General features: G+C 39.0%; 1 protein-coding gene across 7 annotated transcripts in view; it reads left to right on the plus strand.

Moving 5' to 3' along the window:
• LOC121603625 (ETS-like protein pointed) overlaps positions 1–25230 on the plus strand; it is an 86193-nt gene that overhangs the window by 8890 nt on the left and 52073 nt on the right. For all 7 annotated transcript variants that reach the window (XM_041932640.1, XM_041932643.1, XM_041932642.1 and 4 more), the window contains one exon: positions 2161–2281. In XM_041932640.1, the coding sequence (XP_041788574.1) occupies positions 2161–2281 (121 nt within the window). The remainder of the gene's footprint in view (positions 1–2160; positions 2282–25230) is intronic.

Consider the following 25230-nt stretch of genomic DNA (forward strand, 5'->3'; position numbering starts at 1 on the left):
AACGTTTGTAAGTTTTTGTGAACTTACTGCCGTAGCATGCAACTGGTGCGTACTAAAAGTAGCAGGTTATAGCGACGAACATCGGATTTTTATCTAAAGCAAAAGCAAAAAGATGCTTATGAATCTTAACACAAATGAGATGCAGTGTTTAAGCACCCACCAGGTCTGTCTTTATCAAGCCGAATACTGTCAAAACATTGCAGTAAATTTATGGCTACATCTCGAGTGGTCGGATGCAACTCTTTCGTTACAGTTCTGTTACTGTTTTCTATTTCATTTTGGTTCGTCTATTTTCTGATGGTGATCGTGTGGGATTTGAAAAAATGAATTTTGTCATCAATTTTGCCAGTCAGGTTGCTTGCATGTTGTTGTGTTACTCTTTTCTTTCGTGTTGCTGGTTAATTCATGAGAGACTTTTTCGGGATTAACAATTGCATCTAGGAGAAAACTGATTGCATGTTAGAAAGTATTTTTACAAGTGTTTGCAAATACATGATGTCGTTGACGTCCACTAGATAAAGAGTAGCTTTCTCAGTGTGTCGTGGATCATTCATCTGCTATGTGAACAGTGGCAATGTGAAGCCGCGGCGCTTCCTCTGTATAACGTTGGTAAGTGCCTTTTGGTATTATCCAGCTGTCGATCGTACTGATGCTTTCGATCAATTTCTGAAGGCGAACGGCTACACAATCAACGTGTGGGAGGCCTGCACTCGCCCGGGTTGGCGCGTGTGTGTTTACATATTCTGTTTACGGTTTGTCAGGTCAAACCCTTAGGGCTAGGATAGCAAAGGAGGTATCTGGAGTGAAGAAACGGCTGCCTAAACGTGACCCCAACTGACTAGACGACCACGCGTGTATTTCTCGCCGTTTTACGCTTCCAGCATGTATAGTTAGTTTTATGAATGAAATCGGTTGTTATTGCTTCACAGTAGCGTTGAGGTGAAGCGTTCTCTTCTGAGTGTTGTGGTTTAAATGCAGCATACGCATACAAAGTGTATACGATGGGTGATGTTATATGATGTTTAAGATAAAGCAAGTAGTCAGAATCGATCATACTGAGTGCTGGAAGGAATCACTTTTGTTTATTTTAATTTTTGTGAAGACAATCAAAATTATATATAATAAAATGTACAGATCAGTAGCTATCACGAAGCAGCACAGCAACGATGGCCATATTAACCATTGAGGTTTTGAAGAGCTTTTTTTAAGCGTGATTGAATATAAACCCAAATCTTTAAATTTAATCCATCTCACTATGAAATGATACCACATTTATTGACATAAATATGTATACCTCTCAAAATAATATTGTAATTCCGAATACTCTTGGCATTCAATGGATAATTTACAAACAATTCATCATTTCTTGATTTCGGAATAAATACGTCAGTAAAAAAGATAACATTTCTTTCTCCTCACACTTTAACCAAGGCTAGTTGATAGTCGCAACACTGCACCTTCTATTTCCAATTTACTTCCGCTGATGAGAAAGGAAAACTGGAGCATTAATACATACGACCCTTCAATCATTATCGTGTTAACATATTTATGGTGACTTGTATCCCTTGTACTCCCTGTTCAAAGAGTAGTAAAATTTCATGATTTACGATTAGAAACACACTCCCTTGATGGTTTCCGGGCGCTTGAATATAGACATCGGGTATGACATGATGATTTTATATGCCAATAGAATTCTAATATGTCTGTATTTAATGCCTCCTAATAAGTGAAAAAAAGGGCGGTAGCTATTTTTACTTTAATATTTCTCGAATAAGTTGGTACCATCGCAATGGAATAATTCAGTTTTAAGTAAGCAATCGTCTTCTTCTTTTGGATTTTGGTTTACAATATTGTAAAAGGTACGATCTTCTGGTTTGGAGAAAAGTTATAGTAATTAGGGGAAAATGGAAAAGTTATAGGTAATTTCTCTGTCTGCAGTTAGAATAGCAGACTGACCGCGATTAGCACAGCTCACCACTAGTTCCGGAAGCAGTTTAAAAGCAGAATATTTGGGTCCAAATTATTAAGGCATTATGAAAAGAAAAATATAATAAAAAGCAAATCAACCATAACCGCAACACTACCTCAGCGGAAGCTGTCAATAAGATCGACAGAACAACAAATTTACCTTTTTCTTAACTTTTATAAATCTCTTCACAGGGCTGCGATGGCGATTCAGGTTCAATACAGCTCAAGCAGGAACCGTTGGACGATGGACCTATACGAAATATTCAAAAGGTACCAAGCCTTTCCGATCTGTCTGATCCCGAAGCATCACTTGGTGAGTGTACATGTGGTTTTCATTTATTCATATCTCATATGTATGTCATCTCACAACGCACAATATTGGCTTCAATTGAATAGGAATGTGAGAAGCCGTTGAGTGATGCAAACGACGGATTATATTTGTTTGTTACTGACACGACTATAAGTGTCTATTCTGTTGTTAAACATAATGGTCAATTGAGCTGAAGTCAAGGGTAATTTTCGAATCTACCGAATGCAACATACGCGGTTACTAAACGGTAGCCGAGAGAGAAACAGACAGAGAGAGAGGGAGGGAGGGAGAGAGAGAGAGAGAGAGAGAGAGAGAGAGAGAGAGAGAGAGAGAGAAAGAAAGAGAAAAAGAGAAAAGGCGATAACAAAACGAGAAAGAACAAATGTTCAAGCGTTAAAGAAGGCTTGTTTTATTATTCGCAGTTACTGTCCAAGTAGGATAGAATGTATTCCTGGTCTGATTGTTGCAGGCGCACAGCCGTTTCACGACATTCAACAAGATCTAGATACACACGATCTGCCACGTCGGCATGAGCGAGGATCTCATCGAACAGGAAATCACCAAATGATACGGCCAACGTCTGGTAGTACTCCCATTCACCATCCAGCTCTTCCACGAGTGTATCAAACTCCGCTACAGCATTATTACGTGAAAATGATTCCACTACTTGTGAAATGGAGCGCGTGTTTTCCGACAAGAATGTGATGGCGTACGGCAAAAAACGGTTTACACTGTCGTCTGCCAGTTCAACATGCGCGTAGTATGCGCAATCCTGAATGTCCCAGTTCTGAAATAGCAGGAACAACTCACGCAGCTCTTCCACATACTCCCGGCACTCGTCGTCTACTCCGTCGGCGGCTGCAATCTGCTGCTGGAAGGATGAGTCTGCTTCGCGCATTTCCGGTACCATGCGACCCAGCTCTAGCAGCAGTTCTCTATTGAACTCACGCACCATGTCCGCGTTAAAGTGATACAACTCATTGATTTCATTTTGCGTGTCGATTGCAAGTGTGCTAAAGTTGGTACCAAACTCAACCAGCACTTCAAACCGTTGCTGTGCGCAGACAGCTTGCAGCAAGGCGATCACCAAGAAAAACTTAACAAACATCTTCACTTCAGCTTTCAGCTTGGAACTGATTGTGTATGTTGAATGCACGTAGGCTTGTAAACTTTTTGTGTGGTGTCAATAACAATGGTTTGGCTTGGAAAAACGTTTGATTAGATTGAACAGATATCTTCAATGCCAACGCATTCGGATAAGCAGGTACAATAAAACAGTAAAATATGTGACCATTGCGGTCAAAAAACATTCAAACCATGCACGGCAGTCAAATGTGATTGAGTAAATGGATTAATAGACGGAAATCATATTTCAGAGGCTACCTTGCAGATATGATTGTTTTTGATATGGAATCAAACGATCAGCAATTATTAAATATGGGGTTTTTGCTAGTTCAAATTAAGGAGACCAATTTAATTGAACCGCTATAAAGATTAGGGTTACGCAGGCAATGACTTGGTAAGAATTGTGTCATTGTAGTTCTTTGGAGAGCAAGATGTACAGAGCTGCAGAAATATTTCCTGTGATGATGAAACATTACCTTACAGGAAACAAAAAACGGTTCTAAGAAATCATTAACAGCATATACTGAAGTATGCTGATAAAACGGCTTCATAACCAACATCTTGGTATGTACCTGTAATATACTGTTATGTAATATACTGTTATGTATGTAACGCGTTGTTGATTTGTTTGATTCAACAAGTTTATTTGTTGGGACGATCATGTGGGCTGTTCTATAACTATGTAGGACAATATCGGACAAGATGAACCATCCTTCTGTAGGATGTACTGACTATTTAGTGCCATGGTACTTACTAAGTCGACGAAGTCTATTACAAATTTGTCTAGGCTTCTGTGTTATTGATAAAATTATTCAAGTGAACTCGGTCCTCCCGTCTTAAGTTTCTTAACAAGGTTCAAATGACTTTAGAGTTATTTAACTCGGTAATTTACCAACCACGGCCAATATTTTTTGTTTACGGCCGGGTCTGGACATTACTTAATTAGCAACTATCGTAAGTGTTATACTAGCGTGGTTAGTGTTTTAATACAACTTGAGTATCTTTCTGGTTTTGCTATGGATTATCTCGTATAGCCAGTCTCTTAGTACAGTCGTCAACTCGTAAGACTTAACAACATGCACGTCTTGGGTTCAAGTCCCGAATGGACCGTGCCGCCATACGTAGGACTGACTCTCCTGCTACGAGGAAATCCATAAGTCACTGAAAGCCAAACCGATTAGTGGTACAGACAGTCCATGACTGACAATGATTATCCAAGAAAAACGAGTTTCAGAGTTTTCCAAGTCACTTTCGAATGTGCATATCATTATTCACCGCCTCCAAGATGTTGTTCAACAGTTGTCTAAAGTTGTATTTGCTTCATATTGAAATTTCAGTTTTTGCTCATGATTTTTAACACATCACAAAGGACTGTCAAACTCAATCCAGCTTGAAACGTATTGAAAACTATGCTGAATAAATAAAAAAGTATATGATGAAAATGAAACATCAGATCGATGTGAAGCTTCCACATGAAGGAAATACACCATTTGACAGCTGTTGAAAACATGTGGAGGCGGTGAATAATTATGTTTACATTCGAAAGTGACTTGCAAAACGCTGCATCTTGTACGCAAGAAGAAAATATACGTTTGGTTTTGTTTGTTCAACTTTTTTTCGGCTATTTTTGTCTTGTAAGAGCGGCCTAGTTGGACTTTAATAATTTTCCATTTACTTGCTAAGAAAATGAAACATATATACAGTAGAACGTCGATTATCCGGGCAGCTCGGGACCGGACGGTTGCCGGTTAATCGATTTGCACGGATAATGGTCCAAGAAATGTCAAATTCATATAAAAATTATAAAATCCACTAGTTTTATGATTAATTCACCTTGAATCAATCGATTAATCGTTAGCAGAATATTATTTTAATCAATAACTATAGGTTTAACAGCTGTTCATGAACAAAAATGAATTTCAAAAATTCCACTAGACACTACAAAGCTGCACAACAAACTGGTTGCCCACTTGACTATGGCTGCAAATGTTCGCCGTACGTTTGAACAGCTGTCACATTTATGCGCACGGTTAAGCCGCCCGCTGGTTAACCCGCCCCCGGATAATCGACGTTCTACTGTATTCCTCTTTTGTACACTATTAACACTTTGACCGCTGGCCTGACATCGCATTGCTTCGAGTGAGCATGGCAAGAGAGCGACAATTTATGGTGTCACTGTTAGTGGACTTCCACACCTCAAGGACTAATTTCCATACCGTGCCGTTCCTTTTTGTAAGACGATTGGTGCCAGAGCGCAGCCTTAGGGTGATCATCTGTGAGGGAACGGTCAGAAACTCGCCGCATGCGATTTTGCCGCAAACTTTTGTATGGGATTTGACGTTAATGACAGTACTTGCGAATCTGCCGCATGCGGAGATGCGGCAAAACAAAATCATTTGATATTGCCGCATTGCCGCATGCGATTTTATTTCAAATGTCAAATGTCTAAAATCACATCAAATAATGATTATCTTTATAAAGAAATAACAAAATATCATAATAATAGCTTGAAAAGCTAAAAAATCGAGAAAACTCGTTTCTTGTCGCATACGGCGAGGTTCTGACCGTTCCCTGAATTGGTAGGCATATCAAAAATTGGTAGAAATCAAGGTGGATTCAAAATATCAGGTGGTGGAATCTAGAGCATTTTGACAATTTGTCAATTGACGTAAGGTCCCCAGGATTGAAACGTTGTTTACATTTATTTAATTTGATAATATAATGTATCTATCACTTTTTTTCGCTTAAATGTACTTTAAAATATATTTTGAGTTCTTGCTTTGCAAGTTCTTATTTAACATTAAAACATAGATTCAAGTGTAATTTTACATGTTATTTCGTGAATTTATTGTATAATTCATTGTGTCTTCGACATGTTTGAGGATAAAAACTACGAAATCATTTATATTTCCTATTTTAACATTTATTCCTTATTATTTACGAGACACATCGACAATGTAAGTGAGATTAGAACTCTTACTCACATGATTTTAAATTTCGTGGCGAAATAAATCATCAAATCTTTTGTTATTATTCCTCATTTTTTCGATAAAATTAATAGACATACAAAAATACTTATATGCTTATCATAGACATATTATTCCTATTTTTTTCGATAAAATCAGTAGACATACAAAAATGTACGTAGTAACAAAGAAATCTGTTCTATTTCCTATGCTTTGTGTACGGAAACCAATGGTTAACGATTTTAAAATGACGTAAAGCCCCTAAACTATGGCGACCCCTCAAAGGCCCTTTTCCACCACCTGGTATTTTTAATCCACCTTGGTAGGAATACAGATAAATCGGTCTTTCTGTATCGAACATCAAAGACAGAATGAAACTTAGGTTGGTCTGCCGGTGTCAAGCATCGTCCGCTTGCGTAACACGACCATCATCATTTACTTTCACAATGAAACTGATTGGTCCTAAGCGACATTGGTCTTGTTTGTTCGAGAGTGTGTGACGGTGCATCTCCACATTGCTCTATACGTTTGTTTGTATTGAAGGTAGCGGTAATTGCTCCTGCGATTAGTGCGGACGTGCGCGGGTGTACGTGCGGTTAGATAAAAAAAAAGATTCTGACTCATGCATTTTCAAACTGACACAGGCAGCGGGTGTCAAATTTTATACATTTTCAAAAAAAACGCACGCACGCCGGCAGGAGCGATTACCGTTGCCTAAAATCTTCTTCGATGACTGCCAGAGCACCGCCTTAGTTGCGTATCTCGGGGAAAACCTGTATGCAAAAGGAACCCATTTTGCGTTCAAGCTTTCGTGCAACTTGCATTCCAACAGCGCCATCTATGAGATAAAGCTTAAAGCATAGTTGGTTTTTACAAACAGTGGTCAACTTTTACACGAATCAAATTTAATTTTTTTTTTTGAAACTCATGCTGTTTCCGGTTTACCTTCGATGAAGTGTGTAACAGGAACCAATAAAATAATAAATAGTATGTAGTTAAATGAAATTTATGAAAATTCCTTTGACGAAAGTATTTCTAATATTTCTTCTTCTTTTGGCTCAACAACCGTTGTCGGTCAAGGCCTGCCTGTACCACTTGTGGGCTTGGCTTTCAGTGACTTAAGAATTTTACCCTCCCCCCCCCCCCCATAGCAGGATATTCAGTCCTAAGTATAGCGGCACGGTCCATTTGGGGTTTGAACCAATGACGGGCATGTTGTTAAGTCGTACGAGTTGACGAAGTGTTTGAAAATGTTTACATCAGAATCGCTTAGCTTGTATTGTATCATGCAGTTTATATTTTAATGATCATCTATATTTTGTTTTAATTTCGCATAGACTAGTGCATAAAGCAATGCCCTTATTCCAGACTCACATTATGAAATAAGAGAGGAATATTTCTACTTCCTCTCCACATATAGAATCATTTATCTCCACCGTGCGTCTCGCTGTATTTCTTATCTGCTGGTACTATGCCATTAGCAGTGTGTCGTCCATATGATTGCTCCGCGAATCAGCAGCAGCCACGGTTGATTGATGTATATGAATGAAAACATTAGCCCAAGCATCAATGCCACTGCAAAACTGCTCACAAACACAATAAGAGCTTCATTCATTCATGCGTATTTCGCCCTCCAAGCAAGTGTTTGGCACTCGAGTGGCTAAGTGTGTAGAAAAGCTTCGCGCCGTTTTCAAAGAGCAGAATCTCTAGATCCATCAGCATCATTCACATCTTTCCGTCAGTGTAAGATAACTTACTCGGAGTTTATTATCGTTGGCCTCCACGAGCCAGTCATTCAGCTTCTTCCTTTACTGAATGGGCCTTAACCTTCGTTGAATCATTTAAAACCGCGATTCGCTTGCGTATCTGATCATGTTGTGCCTTGTGTACTTTTGCCCTTTTTTATTCTATTTTATTCTTTATCTTGCGCTATCTTCAGACCCTTCCATTGCATTCTATATTCCGGCTTGATTATTCATTGAAGTTATGTTATCGAGCATTTGACAACCAATTCAATGTTTTAAGCTTCATTTGCGTTGGATTGCTGGTTGCAAAATTACGTAGTAGTGAGACGTGTGTTGTATTTGTGACGTTAAGCAACTGACTATTCAGTTTTTCAAACTTCATACATTTGTTTTCTACCATATTGATGTCAAAAATACATACAATCAAATGTTATAGACGTAACTTTTTATTGTTAGCTTAACAAATTTCACATTTCTTCATTTGATAGTCGATTTCAGAATGTGATATGAAGCTGTCAACAACGACAATAATTAGAGAAAATCAAAATGATGCGGCAAAACGATAAGCAATTATCGTAAATATAGGGTGTTTGCCAGCTTTTTGCATGATATCTTCTCAGCATCTGCTTCAATCATTCTTAAAAGGAAAAGGAAATATCAATTAGATTTTTTGTTGCTCCGCGGAGAGCACAAGATTATTTGAGGACAGTTCGATGAACGATGGACATCATTTATGTTATCTAACACGCCTGATCTTTTCATCACTGTTTTTGCGATAGTACGTCCATGATCATCGCTAATTGTTCTATTTGTTTTACTCTAAAAAAACAGGATTGAATTGCTAAATTATGTTTGTTATTTTACCATTGCACATGTATGGTACAGTTTGAGCTATTTGACTAGAATGGGATTGTTTAGAACTAGAAACTAAAACGAAATTTAGATTTTAACTCATTTTGTATTCATAGCAATGGAGAAAGACATGCTTTCATGTGAGTGAATCTTATACTGTAAAAGTACAGTGAAAAAGATGGCTCGGTGGCCCAAATAGAGTGATTTCTGTTATGTTTGTCGATTGCTAGATGATTCTTCTCGTTTTCTGCGGCACGATTAGACTATGTTATTCGTTCCTGAGATACCTAAGAAGCCTTGGCCTGTGGCGCCTGCAAGCATGGTGGGCTTTCGTGGTTATAGCTAATTAGCTCGAAATGAACCGATGGATTGAATCGAACTTTGTTGGACATGGGAAATCTTATCGAAAACAAACTAAGATGCTAATGATGCTGAAACGTTCAGAGCGAATGACTAATATTCGGTAGCTGTGTTAATTACGAATGATTTTTGTTTATCAAGATGTTGCCATTTCCCTGTAACATTAATGTCACAAGTTTATCACTGCTGTATGCAGATTCATCATGTACTACTATATGAAATGTGTAACTCTGTGCTATATAAATACAGCAGGTTCTCAATAAATGAGAGTATGGTCCAGTAAGCGAGTAATGTTCGTAAACTGGGATTATGTATCAACACACCTACGCTTATTTTAACCAAAACCGAGAGGTACAAGATAAACAGTTTGGGTTGTTGTCGCATATTCCCTTCGACAGTTTCATTTCATTTCATTTCATTTATTAATTTCAATATGTCTGCCTCTGGGGTTGAACATATAATTGCTTAAAACCTAGTTAGCCCTATTGGTACTAAACTAACTGTAACTTAACTAAACTAAGGGGAAATAGAAAAGGATGTAACAGAATGGAAATCCATAGTGAAAGGAGAAAAAGCAGCGGATAAGAGGAAAATATTTAAAACAAAAAAGAAATTAAGAATAACAAAGACATAATTAGAAAGAATAACAAAGAGCCGGAACATAAAATTAGAAATTAAAATCGCGGTAATGTTCATTGAATTGACGCAAACAAATTAGCCACGGGTCGTTAATGCCAAAAGCTGTATTGCGGAAAGGTATTTCAAGAGCAGTCCGATTTCTTAAACACCTGGAAGGAACATACCAACTAAGTTGGGATAGCAAGTCTGGAGCATCTATATTCCCTCGCAACAAATTGCTGATAAATGACACACATGCTTTAGTTCGTCTAGATTCGAGGGTGTCGAGATTGAACAATATGCAACGATCACTGTATGACGGTAATGAGGTGGTGGAATTTCCAAAGAGGCGACGATATAAGCACCTAGTGAAGCGCTTTTGCACGCCTTCGAGTTTGTTATTCCAACCCGCCCTGTTAGTACAGAAGACAACAGAAGCATACTCAACAACAGGACGCACTATGGAACAATACAATGCCTTAAGGCACCTCATATCGGTGAAGCCCGACGTCATGCGAAAAATAAGGCCAAGGTTTGAATAAGCTTTACCGATGACCAATTCAAGGTGACTATCGAATGATAGCCTTTCGTCTAACATAACACCTAAATCGCGAACACATGACACCCTGTTGATAACAGTGTTATTAAGAACATAATCGTGAATAAGAGGGGAATGACGACGACAAAAAGAGATCACGCTACATTTACTAGGACAGAGATCTAAGAAGTTTGACGCACACCATGAAGAGAGGGAATTAAGAAGAGATTGGAGTGCGCTGCAATCATCCTCTTGCATCACTGGAACAAATACTTTAATGTCATCTGCATATAGAAGGAGGTTAGGAGATGGGAGAATAAAACTAATGTCATTTATGAATAACAGAAACAAGAGGGGACTTAGTACACTTCCTTGAGGGACACCAGAAGAATTGGAAAACGGTAAAGAAAAGGACGATCCGTAGCTTACATGAAGATTTCTATTAGAGAGGTAAGACCCAATCCAGTGAACGAAAGACGTAGATAAGCCTAATTTAGAGAGCTTCATCAACAATAGTTTATGAGATACTCTATCAAAAGCAGATTTAATATCAGTATACACTGTATCAACTTGGTAACCTGTATCTAAGTACTGGAACAATTTGGATATGAACGACATAAGGCTAGAGGTAGTGGAACGTTTTGGCATAAATCCATGCAAATCCACAGTTGTTGGATGTTAGAAAATTTTGACGTTGAATTGCGTTTTAAATGGAGTACACCCAGCAGCAAGCCTATGGTTTACAAGTTATTACAGAATTACAGCTATTGCTCATGTATTGCACACATAAGAGAATTTTGATTCCGTCAACCAATCGTTTACACATGTTGTTTATGTTATGCATCTTTCAAATATCAAGCATCATTCAAGGGAAGAAGAACAATTGATCTATGACAATTGATACTCATGTTCATATGAATACTAGATCATTCGATCCTGATTAGACGCTGATATTGATAAAATGAGTACTATGTTCTTATTCTCTTTTTTATATTAGGCTATTTGTTTGTAAAACAAGCATGTAACAAGTTTATTGTCCTAATTGATCATTCAAACGGAAGTTGTTTGAACGTATATTTTTATAGCATGTTTTAGAATTCATCGTTCATTTTATGAAAACTTTTAGACGACGTTGCGATGCTTGGGCAATCCTTATAAATCGAAAAAAAAATCAACAGCGTTTCGCATCACGTTAACGACACGATTTGTATGCTCTGCACAGTTTATTCTAGTACATTACCGAATCATGTACAGTATCCCATTGCGGCGCGGCTTAACAGGCTTGTCCCAATTTTATGACTCAAAACGTTTAGCTCCACGGAATCATTACGCACTTTCATCGTTTTAGGAAGTGCACTGGGTAGCTGTACAGAATATTTGTTGTTACATTTTGGTTTACAGTGGTTCCTATGTGTCGAACGTATCGAAGTAACTGAAAGTAAATTACACAACTTTCAAAGTCTTCAACACTTCGCACATTGTAATATGAATTTAAGATGGCTTCCTCGTTACTTCTGTCAATGCACAGATACTAATACGCTGAACGTCAAAATGTTAACGCGACAGGCCAGGCGTTCATTTTGATTAATTTATCAAATGATCGTTTGGAAGAAATTATAATGAATTTTTCTATAATTGTCTGTACCGATATTCTGCTAATCTTCTGTCTGCTTCCCAGTGGCGCTTTCCTGTGCTTTTCACATTCTATAGATTCTTCTCCCCATCGAAACAAAATATGCTCGATTAAATATTCATGATGTCTGAATGAGCTTCTATCAGGTTTCCCGCCTTTTCCTTGACTCTGGCCTCATCAAACATACAAAGCTTTTTCAGTATGCTAATTCAATTTTAGGGAAAAAGAAATAAAAAAGATGTAAAAAATAAGCAATGATAAAAATCTATCGAAAATAAAGTAAAACGAAATTGCACAATCCCCAATCAATCCAATCCAGCATGAATACTTAATCTTCTTGTCTGAATGTTTGAAATTAGTTTTCGAAAACATCCAATACAGATCATAGCATTCTTATATTAGTGATTTTCTTTACTTAAAATCCATGGGTATCAAGTGAGATGTTTTACTGTAGTTGACACGAATAAAAAAACAGCATTGGAAACCCATATTTGTAGTAACCAAACTTCAGCAGAAAAGCGTTTGGCACAGCATAGCCGGTGAGATCTCGGATGAATGAATGAGCTAGCGTATGAATGAATGAAGCCTTTTTTTCAATGAGCCACCCTTACGCAGAATGTGATTTTTGCTCCACACCCTGTAATTCCCTCGGCTACGCTGGAGGCTTTTGTGGTTTAATGGCCACAAACGTCGATCGGGCGATCGCGCTAAACGTATGCATATACATGGACGAAGCTTTTTGTAGTGCTGACTGCTGTTTTGCTACCGAACGAATGTTAGTACTGACAGCAGTAGCTGACTGGCAGAGCTAAACCGTCGACCCAGAATCATATGCTTTCGAGGCCTACAAGCACGGCAAGCATAATGAAAAGAAGGAAACGAAGGGTGTTGTCGTCCGGTCGTAAACCCTTCACAAACCGTAGAACCCACCAATACAGCTTAGTTGCCGTCAGCATGGCGATGAACGGAAGAGATATGTAAATAGAGTCACAAAATTTATGATACATCTTCCATTTTACCTTTTTTTTCTCTTTCATCATTTCATTCATATTACCACACGATAGCACAACACAACAGTAGAGGTTATTTCATATGAATGTAGCACTGCCAAAAGGGTTATAGTGAAGCTAGTTAGTTATTGAATCTATTGCCGATTGCATTTTTTTTTAAATTGAAATGTGATTTCATTTTAGTCAAATGTTCATTAGCGTACCAATTAATCCATTATAGTATTGTTTTCACAAATGTATTAGTGTCATAGTATATTTTAGCTTGGTTAAATATAATTTTGCAATCTACTGTCAACGAACAAATTTCACACATCTATAATGCATCGTGGATGAAATAAGACTGTGTTGTTAGTGATGTTTTTTTTTGTATGAAATTTTCAGCTAATGTGCGTTTCATTCGTTGCTCTGAGCTCGTTTGTATATATATATATATATATATATATATATATATATATATATATATATATATATATATATATATATATATATATATATATATATATATATATATATATATATATATATATATATATTTGCTGATCTTGATCATCATTTATATTATTGATTGTTTATATCATTTTGAATATCATTTACTTGATACATCGGTTACTAGTATTATGTAGCAAAAATAATAAGCTCATCTAAGGCTCTATTAAACCAACGTAATGTAGACACCATCCATGTGTGGTAAGTCCATGTGACATACTTCATGGTATACTCATTACATGTAAGTACATCATACAATGCTGCAAAATTGATTCGATCGCTAGACTCATAGATATAATCATGCCATATCCATTGTATTCTGCTACAACACAACGATCGATCTTTATGAATGAAACATATAGCATATAAGATGAAAGTAAGATCGACCGTTTACGATCGATCGATGTCTTGGAGCCTCAATATTTAGGCTTTAAGTGGCGTCACCACCTGTGGCGAAAACCTGTCGTTACAGTTTAAATAGTTCATTTGTGTAGATCTCATTCGCTTTGCAGCGTGCCACCAGCCGATTGGGAACGGTGTATAGTTTAGGCTCTGGTCTGCGTGAAAGTCGAGAACTGAACCGTAAGGCACGGTACGTAAACGGCATCGAAGAAACCTCACGCCGGGATCGTGAGGAAGCAACATGCAGGGAGTTAACCTTCGATATTAGCATAAAATTTAATGAGTCGGTTAAGCTGATCGTGTATCGTGTTAGTTTAGTTTTTTTGATTCCGTTTTGTTTCCTTTGTCTGCTGATTGCACTGTGTAAGGTGACAGCGAATATTTGATTACGAATTGAGAAATAAGGAGGAAAGCCTGCGCATGAAGAAACGGGCAGAAACTCGGAAGAGTAGAAAAACGCGTTCAACACAGCCTTCAATCGATCCTTACCATTCGCACCAATCTAGTGAAAAAACGAGATCATTGGGAAAGGCAAAGGGCGATCGACCCGATGTATCAGCTTCAAAACAGGTTAGCTTGAATGAAGGTTCCTCCCTTGATGTAGCGTTGTTATTCTTGTTATACCAGCAGCTCTACACGCACGATCTTACCTCTTTGTTGGCAGATCTTTTAATGAATGAAGTCGATGAAGATTTTTTCTTCATTAGATGTGGTTCAGAAAAGGAAAGAAATTTGTTTGTTTCGACAGGGATTAACGGAAAATAATAAAAAAGCAATGCAGCGTAGATGTGTTGTGGAATTGCGCAACGTAAATATACTTGAGAGTGATGGAAAAAAAACATTCGTACCTTTGTTTTGAAGCAAGGAAAGAAAAATTAATGCAGAGCCATTTGATTATTTTTATCGACTGCATTGAGTGATGTGTGTAAATAATAAAGGAAAATCAAAATCCGTTGTGGTTAGTTGCAATACTGTATTTGGTAAAAACAATTATTTTCTTACTGTGATAAAAAATGCACGAAAAGCGCACTTTATGCGTTCGACGAGTCGTGATCAAAGAAGCTGAAACCTGTTTCGGTTTTATCATTTTCTTAACCTTATTCCTGTGCTGAGCACGCCATACGATCAACTCGAGGACATTTTCGTACGACCAGTTATGTCCTGCGTCGTAACTGTTACTCGCTGTCGGGTCATTGGTCGATATAAATCAAGCAAGTCTGTGCGCTGGAAGAAAACGAATATATGAATTACCTTCATCATCAATCAGTCCAACTCTCGCACAAAGTGTGTTTCTCTCGTAGGTCAGATTCACACCTTTCAATTATGGTACGGCTGCGGGAAATGTGAGAATAACCGTAGAACAGATTCGGAGAGTGAACAGCTTTTCACTGCATAAATATCATACTATATTTTAAGAGCCTAGTAGAAACATTATTGTCCAGACTGCAGCACTAATTTGAAGTGCCTGGGGAATTGCTACCTCTAGTATTGGTAGCGGAGAGCACTCATTCAGATGCGTTCAATGATACCCTGCAAAGATTTGTTGATTTAAAAAAAGATGGAGCAGACGAGAGCATTGTAATGGAGGCAGATTGTGACGAGATTTACGATGCCTTGAAGATGGTAATAAATTTTCAAATTTTAGATAACATTCGTCGTCCTGTCCGTGAACGCTTTGGCGTTGTAATTTATGACTTTTTTCCAGTAAACCTGGAATCTAAAGAGATCCGTCGAGCACGTATACGGAGCGTGAGGAACGGAGACAAGGCCGAGAAAATGAAGCACCCTCTTGGTAAGGTGGCTCATTTGCAAACGATGATTGCTCAGCATAACTAATCCGATTAGTCCAGGAAGTAGCAACGAACCAGTGAAGGGGTCTGTGTGAACTGTTCTTGAATGACTAGACAGTTGAATGGCAGTTGGTTGAACAAGGGAAACGGGATGAAACGAAAGATCGATACCAACCTGTCTTCGATTGCTAAACCGGTTTTGAGTTAAGCTCCATCGAATATTGATATCTTGCTTTTGCGTTTCAATTTCGCTATGTTGTCCGTCCTGCTCGTGTTTATCCTGTTGAATTCACCTTTCCTTTATGCAATTACTGGATGCTGCTGTTAGCCATCGGAAGTCTATCTTTCTTTCTGCGCTGAAACAGGATGCGTATGCTGAAGTTGCCCCACTACTGCCGATCGATGATAAATGGAACGAGTGAAAAAATACCGAGACTACAACGAGTGGCTCTACTCTATCGTTAACTGGACAAACTGGATCCCCCAGCGCAAGGCATACATACGCCAAGATCGTGCAGCAAGGCATAAGAGAGCCACGCGACCGTTTTCTCATGCAGATAAAAATAAAACGTAAAAAGTCAAGTTTCAGCATATGGGCATAATCGCTATGCAGCATGCAAACGGCTGGTCATCAGGTGTGCAGGAGCAAGCTTATCCACACAGATGCGTTTGTATACATGCGGGGTTGATATTTTCTGACATTTTTTTTGTTCTCTGCAATTGATGGGTAGCATGCCGGCGTACGCTCGTGTAACTTGATCAACCGTGAGACAGATCACCTCAGAAAAGGTTTAGTTTAAAATAATAAAAAAAAAAGTTGAAGGAGCAGCGGCAGGAGGTACCGTCCGCTTCACAACCTGATCCCAGAACAAGTGCAACAGATATCGAAGCGAAGTAAGGCGGGAGAGGAACATGAATACACTTGCACTTACTTTTACGAGAAGCTGGAGCTACCATCGGTATATTCCCTTTATGTGCGTTCTACGAGAGCACTGCCTACATGGAACTCGATCACTTGTACGTTCGCGTGGCTCCTCATCCGGTGCATTCAATGGGGGTTGCAGCAGAACAGCCAGAAGCGACAAAGAAACATCGTCAGTCGCGCGGTCTTTTTGCTCTCCAACACCATTCGACCCTGCTTGATTGCAATAGCCCTAGGGGTGGAAGAGTTCATATTCCGGTTGGTGCTTAATTTATTGTTATTGTTATGACTTTTACTTCCATCTCTGACCGACGTGCGTAGCGTTCCATCGTTGCTGCAATGGAAACTTTTCTTTTTCTTTTGATTGTTTTCTCACATTTCGCACAGATAATCCTTGGGAGGATGTAGCGATTTCTTAATACTTTAGCCCCGCGCAAGGATTTCTCATGAATGAGAAGAAAATGGTATACAACCTGTAAAGAGTAAAGGCAATCGCGCGTATTATTGCCGACGGTCACAATTTGCATTGGGAAGACCACGGGGAGGAAACGGGCTAGTTCTCAGTACAGCTTTTTCGTCGAAGGCACACGGCTACTGATATAGTCAATCACACCATCAATGGCTGATGATGATATCAAATGCTGCAAATTCTATATTTAAATAGCCTATTGAAATTTTGTAATGCAATAACTGAACAGAACAATGTACCAGTCGTTTTCATAAATAGTATTAACTTTGATGAATTTATTTTATACGAAAGGAACATTCCTGTCGTTTTGCTTAAATAACTCCAAGCATTTAAATTATGTTATTCTTTTGATGAAAAGCTCTCTTCGAGGGAGTAACAACGTTTCTATCTCGTTCGAAACTATCACACCTAATTAAATGATGGAAATCTTGTTACAGTGCGCGGACGAAAATTTCCAAATGGATGCTTTCATTGTTTACAGCGATATAAACGGCACACTTGTGCTGTTCGTTGTGGTTTGCACATCAGAATGTGCTTTTTAGGTGGTGATTTTCGGACCCCACAATCGGTGTCATATTCCATTCTACTATAAAGAAACGCCGGGTACTACGTGCCTACATGCCAGCGCACGGAGACACATAATCATTGCTGGTACATGTGTCCGAGTCTGTGCGTTGTGCGATTGGATGCGTCTCCGGTGGTACGACGTTGTGGTTGCGATATGCGACGAAGCACACATCCGGTCATTTGAAATTTTCAACGCCACCAAAAGTACCGACTCAACACGTCTATTTCATGTATACACAATTTGTCATGCAAAACGAAATGAAACTGGTTGGTCTTGAAATGGGGTGACTCTCCTGCAATAAAGTACGTGGTTCTAAAAGGCGCTTTCGATAACCTTCATCAAAAACCACAAAACTACGTTTATAATTTTATCAGATTTATCTATGTACTCTTGTTTGATCGAAGTTACAAAAATCTTTTACTATTTAATCTCGTTCTTTACTTTAGTTCTTTATATAACCTAGACCTGATAGAACATCTCTGAAAACGTTTTGTTGTAAGATGTTTCAGTTTGTAGAGAGTGGATAAAGATGCGAACATCAAAGACGATGATTTTCACAGGCATTTTGTTGATCTGTATATAACGTTACTCTACCTTTTTAGAAAGAGTGCGCGCGTGCGGTTTAAAAAGGGAGATTGTAATGAGCCTGCCAATTAAATATTGACATTTCTTGACAAATGCCACATTGCGGCGGTCTTGGTTACTCTCGCCCTAATCAGTCATGCTTTCACGATATTTACGGCAAAATTACGATGGTGTCGATTGAAATACAGTCGCAAATGTTTTAATTACATTTGCCCTGCAGCAATCCTAATTCAATTTGAAATTTTATTATTTACCTCTTCACGTTGCCACTATCTCAAACCAACAGAGCAAGGCTAATCCTAAGAAAAAAAGGAATCAACCTTACCTTTGTGTGTGTGGTTTTTTTCCAACGTATTGAAGTTTAGGTGCTCTGCGTCTTTTACAAGATAACAGTTCGCATAATTCCTTATTGCATTATTACGATCCGCTCATAGACTTGTTTGAAGAATGTATCACCATTGGTGACGGGAGTAAATGACGCGGGACACTGCTCGCATCGTCAACAAAAGGTCTGGATGTTTTAATTTAATTGTTAGCAAGAATGAAAATGTATTATTTGTTCGCATGTCCAGAGTTTAGTTATCTGGTCGGTCTATTTTCCAACACAGGATGTAATTAAATTTGGTGTACCATACCATACGCGTGAAATGCTTGAAGGAGATATTATTACCCGTTTGACCAAAGGATAGCGTATTGCAGCGTCCACGACAATATCGTTTGTGTATTGATGTTTGACCAATTCTAAGCATAGGATGCTGGTGAATGGAATAAAAAAGGTAACATCATCAACCGATGCTCGTGTAGTTGTTACATTCTTTTTCTCGTGCACCTTTTAGTGTTGCCTTCATCTAACTCAATTAGCGATCGCCTGATGGCCGCACTAATTAGTTTAAATAGATACTCAAATGCGCCTGCACCTGAACAACGAAGTATGGAGATTTTTTCTCCTTGCCAAGCGTACAATGTATCCCGAACACTTTGGTGCGGTGGTTCATGTCCAAGGCTCTTTGTCAGTTAAAACTCAATTAATTATCAATATTGTTTTCTTTCTATCACTTCTAACCAGATGTGGTTGTGGTTCAACAATAGGGCCACTATATCCAAACACCGTCCCCCTGGAATTCTACATCTTTGATGCAGTGTTAAAATGCATAGACAGTAGGAGAAAACAAGATAGAGCATAACAAGCACACTTCCCGTGTATCGCACCATAACAACGTGAGGCTTTGCAGCAACAAATGCACTTGCAGACAGCTAGCCGCCTCTCACGTCGCTCCTGGTAAATGGCCGGAAGAAGCTCAGCGGTGGTGTGTATACATCAGTAACACCAGAAGATAGATGGCGCTACCATTGGTACCCTGGTCGGCAATCGACCCGACACCCCAGTCGATGCATGCAGCCGAGGCTGCTGTGGATATTTTGACAGTTGTGATTGTTTACGAAACAACCGGCCCAGGAGCATCATCCTGCATTATGGCCGTAATACGGTTGCGCGCACCGGATGAGTGTTGCTTGAGTGCATTATTGGTGAAGAGTTGTGTTCGGACGCTGCTGAAGCGCGTGAAACGCACAACAACTCATGCAGGCAAGCGGTTCAAGTAATGCACTTGTTTGAAATAAAACATTGGCGCCGCATCGAGGGAACCCCACCTGGCTAAGTAGGCTAGTTGCGGCCACGGGTTGTCATATCTCACACGTTCCCACTTTTCCGCTAACACTCCTTACGCTTCGCACAACTTACCATGACTGCGTCCGTCGTAAGGTACATGCGCGGGGTGTGATAAAATAATTAATGTTTTATTTGATTTCCCAGCACTGGTTTGTTTGTTTAGAACTTTTAGGCTGCTCCATACCCTCGCTTTTACATCCTCAATTTTCAATGCGAGCAATGCGAGAAAGAGAGAAGATTGTTTCTCATTCATTCGTACAAAGGAAAGCCCTGCTGACGCTGCAGATATTTCGATGAACCCCGCGTGGCAACGTTTACGGTACTGCACGTGTCCTGTGCGTCACATTCGATAGCGTTTCGACAGCGCGTATGGAGAAGCATTTAAAGCCACTGTTGTTATTACGTGTGTTTAAAATAATGTTATAGTCAATCATAAATTACAGTACCCAAATTGAAATTACACTCAGTCGCTATTTAGGAATTAAAAATGGTTGAGAATGTATGGGAACCCCCCATGAAGATGCAATTGGTTTGCACGCATAAAATTTATTTGATGTTTACTATTTTTCGGGGATTTTTTCTAAGGACAATTTATATAAAGATAAATCTTTAGAGAAGCAAAGAAAGGTCAAACTTATTCAAGGGTGTAAATAATGTGTTACGGTTTCCTGCATGCTTATAAATTGAGAATCATCATCATCAATTTCTTTGCAAATGAGTAAATGGATTGGATATTTTATATTGCTTATCGTATGGGACGGCAGACCGAGCGCTGACGAATTGGGCAGGAAATGTTTCAGGCTACCGGTGTTACATTCGATGGACGCTCCCTGATGAATGGTGTCGTGGGCTATATCTGGCAAAATGGACAAAAGGGCATTAAGGTAGAGACACGTTAAATAACAGGCAACAGCGGGATGGATGGAGATCAGGAAACTGTAATAAAATAAAACTACAGCAAGAAGAATCCCATTAAACGGCTCTTCAGGAAAGTTTGCTGACTCGACACCGCTCCCGAAGATGTTTAGATCTACGGAGACGATGGAAGGCAAATCTTAAATTATATTACAAAAATAATTACCTTCGAGTGGGGCGGCATTATATCCCTGTATTTATGATGCTTTTTAGAGTGAACGCCAAGAGCCATCGTCTGGGTCGATAGGGGTCGGAAAGCCCAAAGGATAGAGCATGGAAGTACTTTATAATATTCGATCTGGAAAGCCCTCCGCTTGAATCAGTGCTTGCACACATTTTCACGGTTTGTCTGTGGCCATGGATGGATGACTGATAGGTTGGTCTTCGTAGAAAATAATCTTCGAAATCTCTTAGCTATGGCAAGCTAATATCTGGCCGCACTGTCTACAGCCACGCGACTCAGAGGATCTATATTTTCTGGGGCAGCCATGGATCACACAGCAGCACTCCAGTGGCACACCATAAAGTCAAGCCATTGCGAAGATAGCTTTCATATCCTCTCCCCCCCCCCCTTCCCCCTCATACTTGTGTTCCATGTTTTTTTGGTCTCTCAATTCAAACGCTCCCTCCCGGATGATGCGATGATGAATGGATAGATGAAACGATAGGTAAATGGACGAACACAGGGTCGCATTTTCAACAGTTGTACAGCACAACCAGGCTAAAGGGTTTGGCTAGTTGGTGTTGCAAGATGCTGTAGAAACTGTTGATGCTGTAGAACTGTCTTAAGGAATGATATTATGAAATGCTGCATCTATGCAGATCTCAAATTGTCAAAAAGGTGAGTAATGAAACATCGATAATAATTCAATATTTAAAATATGTCCGAGCGCTTATAAAATCGAATGGTTTTGAATTAATGCGAAAATTTAAAACATAACATAACTTATAAGAAGATTATTATACAATTTAACATTTTTTGGTCAGAAAAATCATTTACGTTTTGCTCAACGCATATGTATGCGGTTTCAGTTCTGGTCATGTTATGCTGATTGACAAAATATAATATCATCTTATGGGCATAGTCAAACATAATTTCTGCGAATGTAAACTTATTATGCAGAGTAGCTTTCAATGATAATTGGTGCTTTTGGTGTGTATTACATTCGTAATTCGGTAGCTAACTGCGCTGGTGATGCTGCTGATCACCCGGATGATTAAAACACGGCAGTCCACACTAGTTTAGGATCTGAGATATATATCAAATCGAAGGATCGAACGTATGAGAAAAGGGGCGGGTTTTATTGTGGCGTCGAAAAACAGACGAACTTCAGTGACCATGAACGGGTGAAATAAAAGGTCGGGAAGTTGAATCGTCTGCATATGTGTGGTTTGCCTTCCATAGGAAAAGGAGAGGAATGATTCGACAGAATTATGCTACCGGTTTCTATCAAAGCTATAAAATTTTAAGATCACTAACTCTGCCTTGAAGCGCGCTGTCTGCACGCATGTTAACGTTTGCGGCGTAACATATTTTTTTTGTCCCGCTTTGCTATTCTATGATTGACAAAGACGTGCCAATAGCAATAAAGCTTCTGCGATTTGCATTTGCTGTTCTTAAATATGTTAGTGCACTAGAGTCGTTGAGGTCATATTGCTTGAATACCTTACTATTGTTTATATATTTTTGTGCTACGTTTTGCATTATAGCGTTTCGACTGTATATTTTTGGAATAATTTTGCTCAGATTTATTGAATATGTATTGATAGGCTTGCAATCACGTCATTGGTATTGAAAGCACATTCTGACGTGATTTAAAATCTTGTTACTGTCAATTTCAATTTAACCCACTGCGCTTTCAAAGATTACACCTATGTATTATAAGCATGGCAGAGCAAGTTGACAAAGCTATTGCTCTGGGCTTTCCAGACAGAATTCCATTAACCATTTCAAGGGACATGCGATACGTCGTGTAATGCATGCAGAAGCATTTTGTTTCACGTTTCCAATTGACATTCATAATACAATGCGATCATTTTAAGTAATCTGATGGATCAGACCACACATCAGTGGGTACGTAGAAAGAAAAGAAATCACCCAAGTTGAACATACGACGAGTACATTTAATGATAATGTCCTGAACAAGGACGTGGTCAATGCGATGTTCGGAAACAAGTTTACGAACGATGAAATAGACAAGTAAATGTACGCACAAAGTATTTTTGATGCAATTTGCTTGATTAGCTATGCATGGCACAGTATCGCACAGATTCGATCTTAAGCGTAGTGGTTACCGTTTTTGGCAAACCGTGAGCCAGGATCTGGTGCTCCATGAGTACAAAACGGGAAGCGTTGAGTACAGAATTGTATATAATAGGAGAATTCAACTTCAACTTACGAAATCTAGAAAGGTGCAGTTTCTTAGTGTTTGCCTGATTTGATGGGTTGGACGAAGTGAATATAAATTATTTTCAGAGTTTATCAGTCTATCCATAAAAAAAACTGTCTACCACCTTTCAACAACCTTCTGTTGTTACAACAGAACAGTTTTTTCTTATTATACTTCTTCTTCTTTGGAACAACAACCGTTGTCGGTCAAGGCCTGCCTGTACCACTAGTGGGCTTGGCTTTCAGTTACTTATTGATTACCATAACAAGATAGTCAAGTCCTACGTATGCGGGCACGGTCCATCATTCAGGGCTTGAACCCATGACAAGCATGTTGTTAAGTCTTACGAGTTGACGACTGTACCACGATATAGGCCCAATTTTTTTAGTTTTATTTGTATGGTGACACTAAAACAATTGATTATCATAAATTAACCATATCATACCATTGCTCCAAGTAAATAAATAGTTTCGAATCTGACCTATATTCAATCGAAATCGACGATTGTGTTGTTCAATTAAAATGTGTAGCTTAAAAGATCTTACTTGTAAGTAAGTGATAGGCTGTTGTAGCAACAGACGATTGCTTAAAACTTGTCAACAGTTGTCATTTCGTCAGGATTCTGGATTCTTACTTTTTATGATTGACCTAACAAAGAAAAAAGAATAATAGTTTTGGTAGTTACGTTGCGTTACGTTAAAGAACTTAATAATTGAGGGGAATGATAGTGAGTTATTTGAAACATTTTTGTTAGGCTACAACATGTAGTGTAATATTTTTGTTATGTATCAAATTAAGAATAACACATTTAAGCCAGAACATTGTGCTATACATTGCGAGTTGCGTACAAAGTATACGGCTCGGAAATGAATGATCTCTGTGATGTGATGAATGATGATGTGAAACCATTCCCAAGATACTACTTGAAATTTCTAGTTTTCACCGAAAGTAGTTCCACTTAGGCATTCTTAACAATCGTTCACCAGGTTTGATGTTCAATTTTGGCTGTTCAAACTACCGAAAAACAGAAGCGATTAAAGGTATTTTTCTTCTTCGAGCAAAATGAACGCACGCGCACTTAACCGCTTACTGATCGCGGCTGCGCACGCTAAGCAGTCAAACTAAGATGCGAAGCAGAAGCCCCAAAGAATTGTGTAAAAGGGTATTTGCCCGTGTGAGAACGCAATGGCACGCTTAGTCAATTGAAGAGAAAGAAACGTAAAACGGAAGTCGCAGACCTTTAGGGAAGGGGCAAGAGGGAGAGAGAGAGAAAGAAAGAGAGAGAGAGAGAGAGAGAGAGAGAGAGAGAGAGAGATTAAGGGAGAGAAAAAAGAGAGAGAGAGAAAAATAAAAAACATAAAAAGGAAAAAAAATACTAAAAGAAGGGCAAAAGCCCCGTGAACAGAGCTCCTGGAGAAAAATGTACGCAAACATGCGCCAAACCGGACCAAACCGCAGGGCTTGAACCGGAGATAAGTCATTATGTTTTTATTATTTTCAATTTTCATTAATTTGACCAAAGATGAGAGCTCCAGAACGAGCACTCTACCACGCATAAGAAGCTGCAAGTAAGCTTTCAAATCGAATGGTAAACGGAGTGCGCCAGAATCCAAAGAGCAATCAGCCATGGGAGTTTCCACGAGCACGAGTAGGACAGGACGACAAACAATTTCAACGGATGGCTCATATTCCAATGAAACAAAGCCAAATAAGAGTTTAAACTTCTTTTACCATTGCCTAAGCGTTGCTCACTCTTGTCTACACTCTAATACATCTTTGCGTAACTGTCCAAACGTGGAGGCGGCCGCATAATCGCTAATGAACGAGAAGATCGTTCTGCCAATTAGCCTCCAAGTGCCGAATCGAACATAAATTCGAAATGGTTCTCTTGGGTTTCCTCGTCCCTTTC

This window comes from Anopheles merus, chromosome 2R (genome assembly GCF_017562075.2).
Source record: "Anopheles merus strain MAF chromosome 2R, AmerM5.1, whole genome shotgun sequence".
Classification (NCBI taxonomy): domain Eukaryota; kingdom Metazoa; phylum Arthropoda; class Insecta; order Diptera; family Culicidae; genus Anopheles; species Anopheles merus.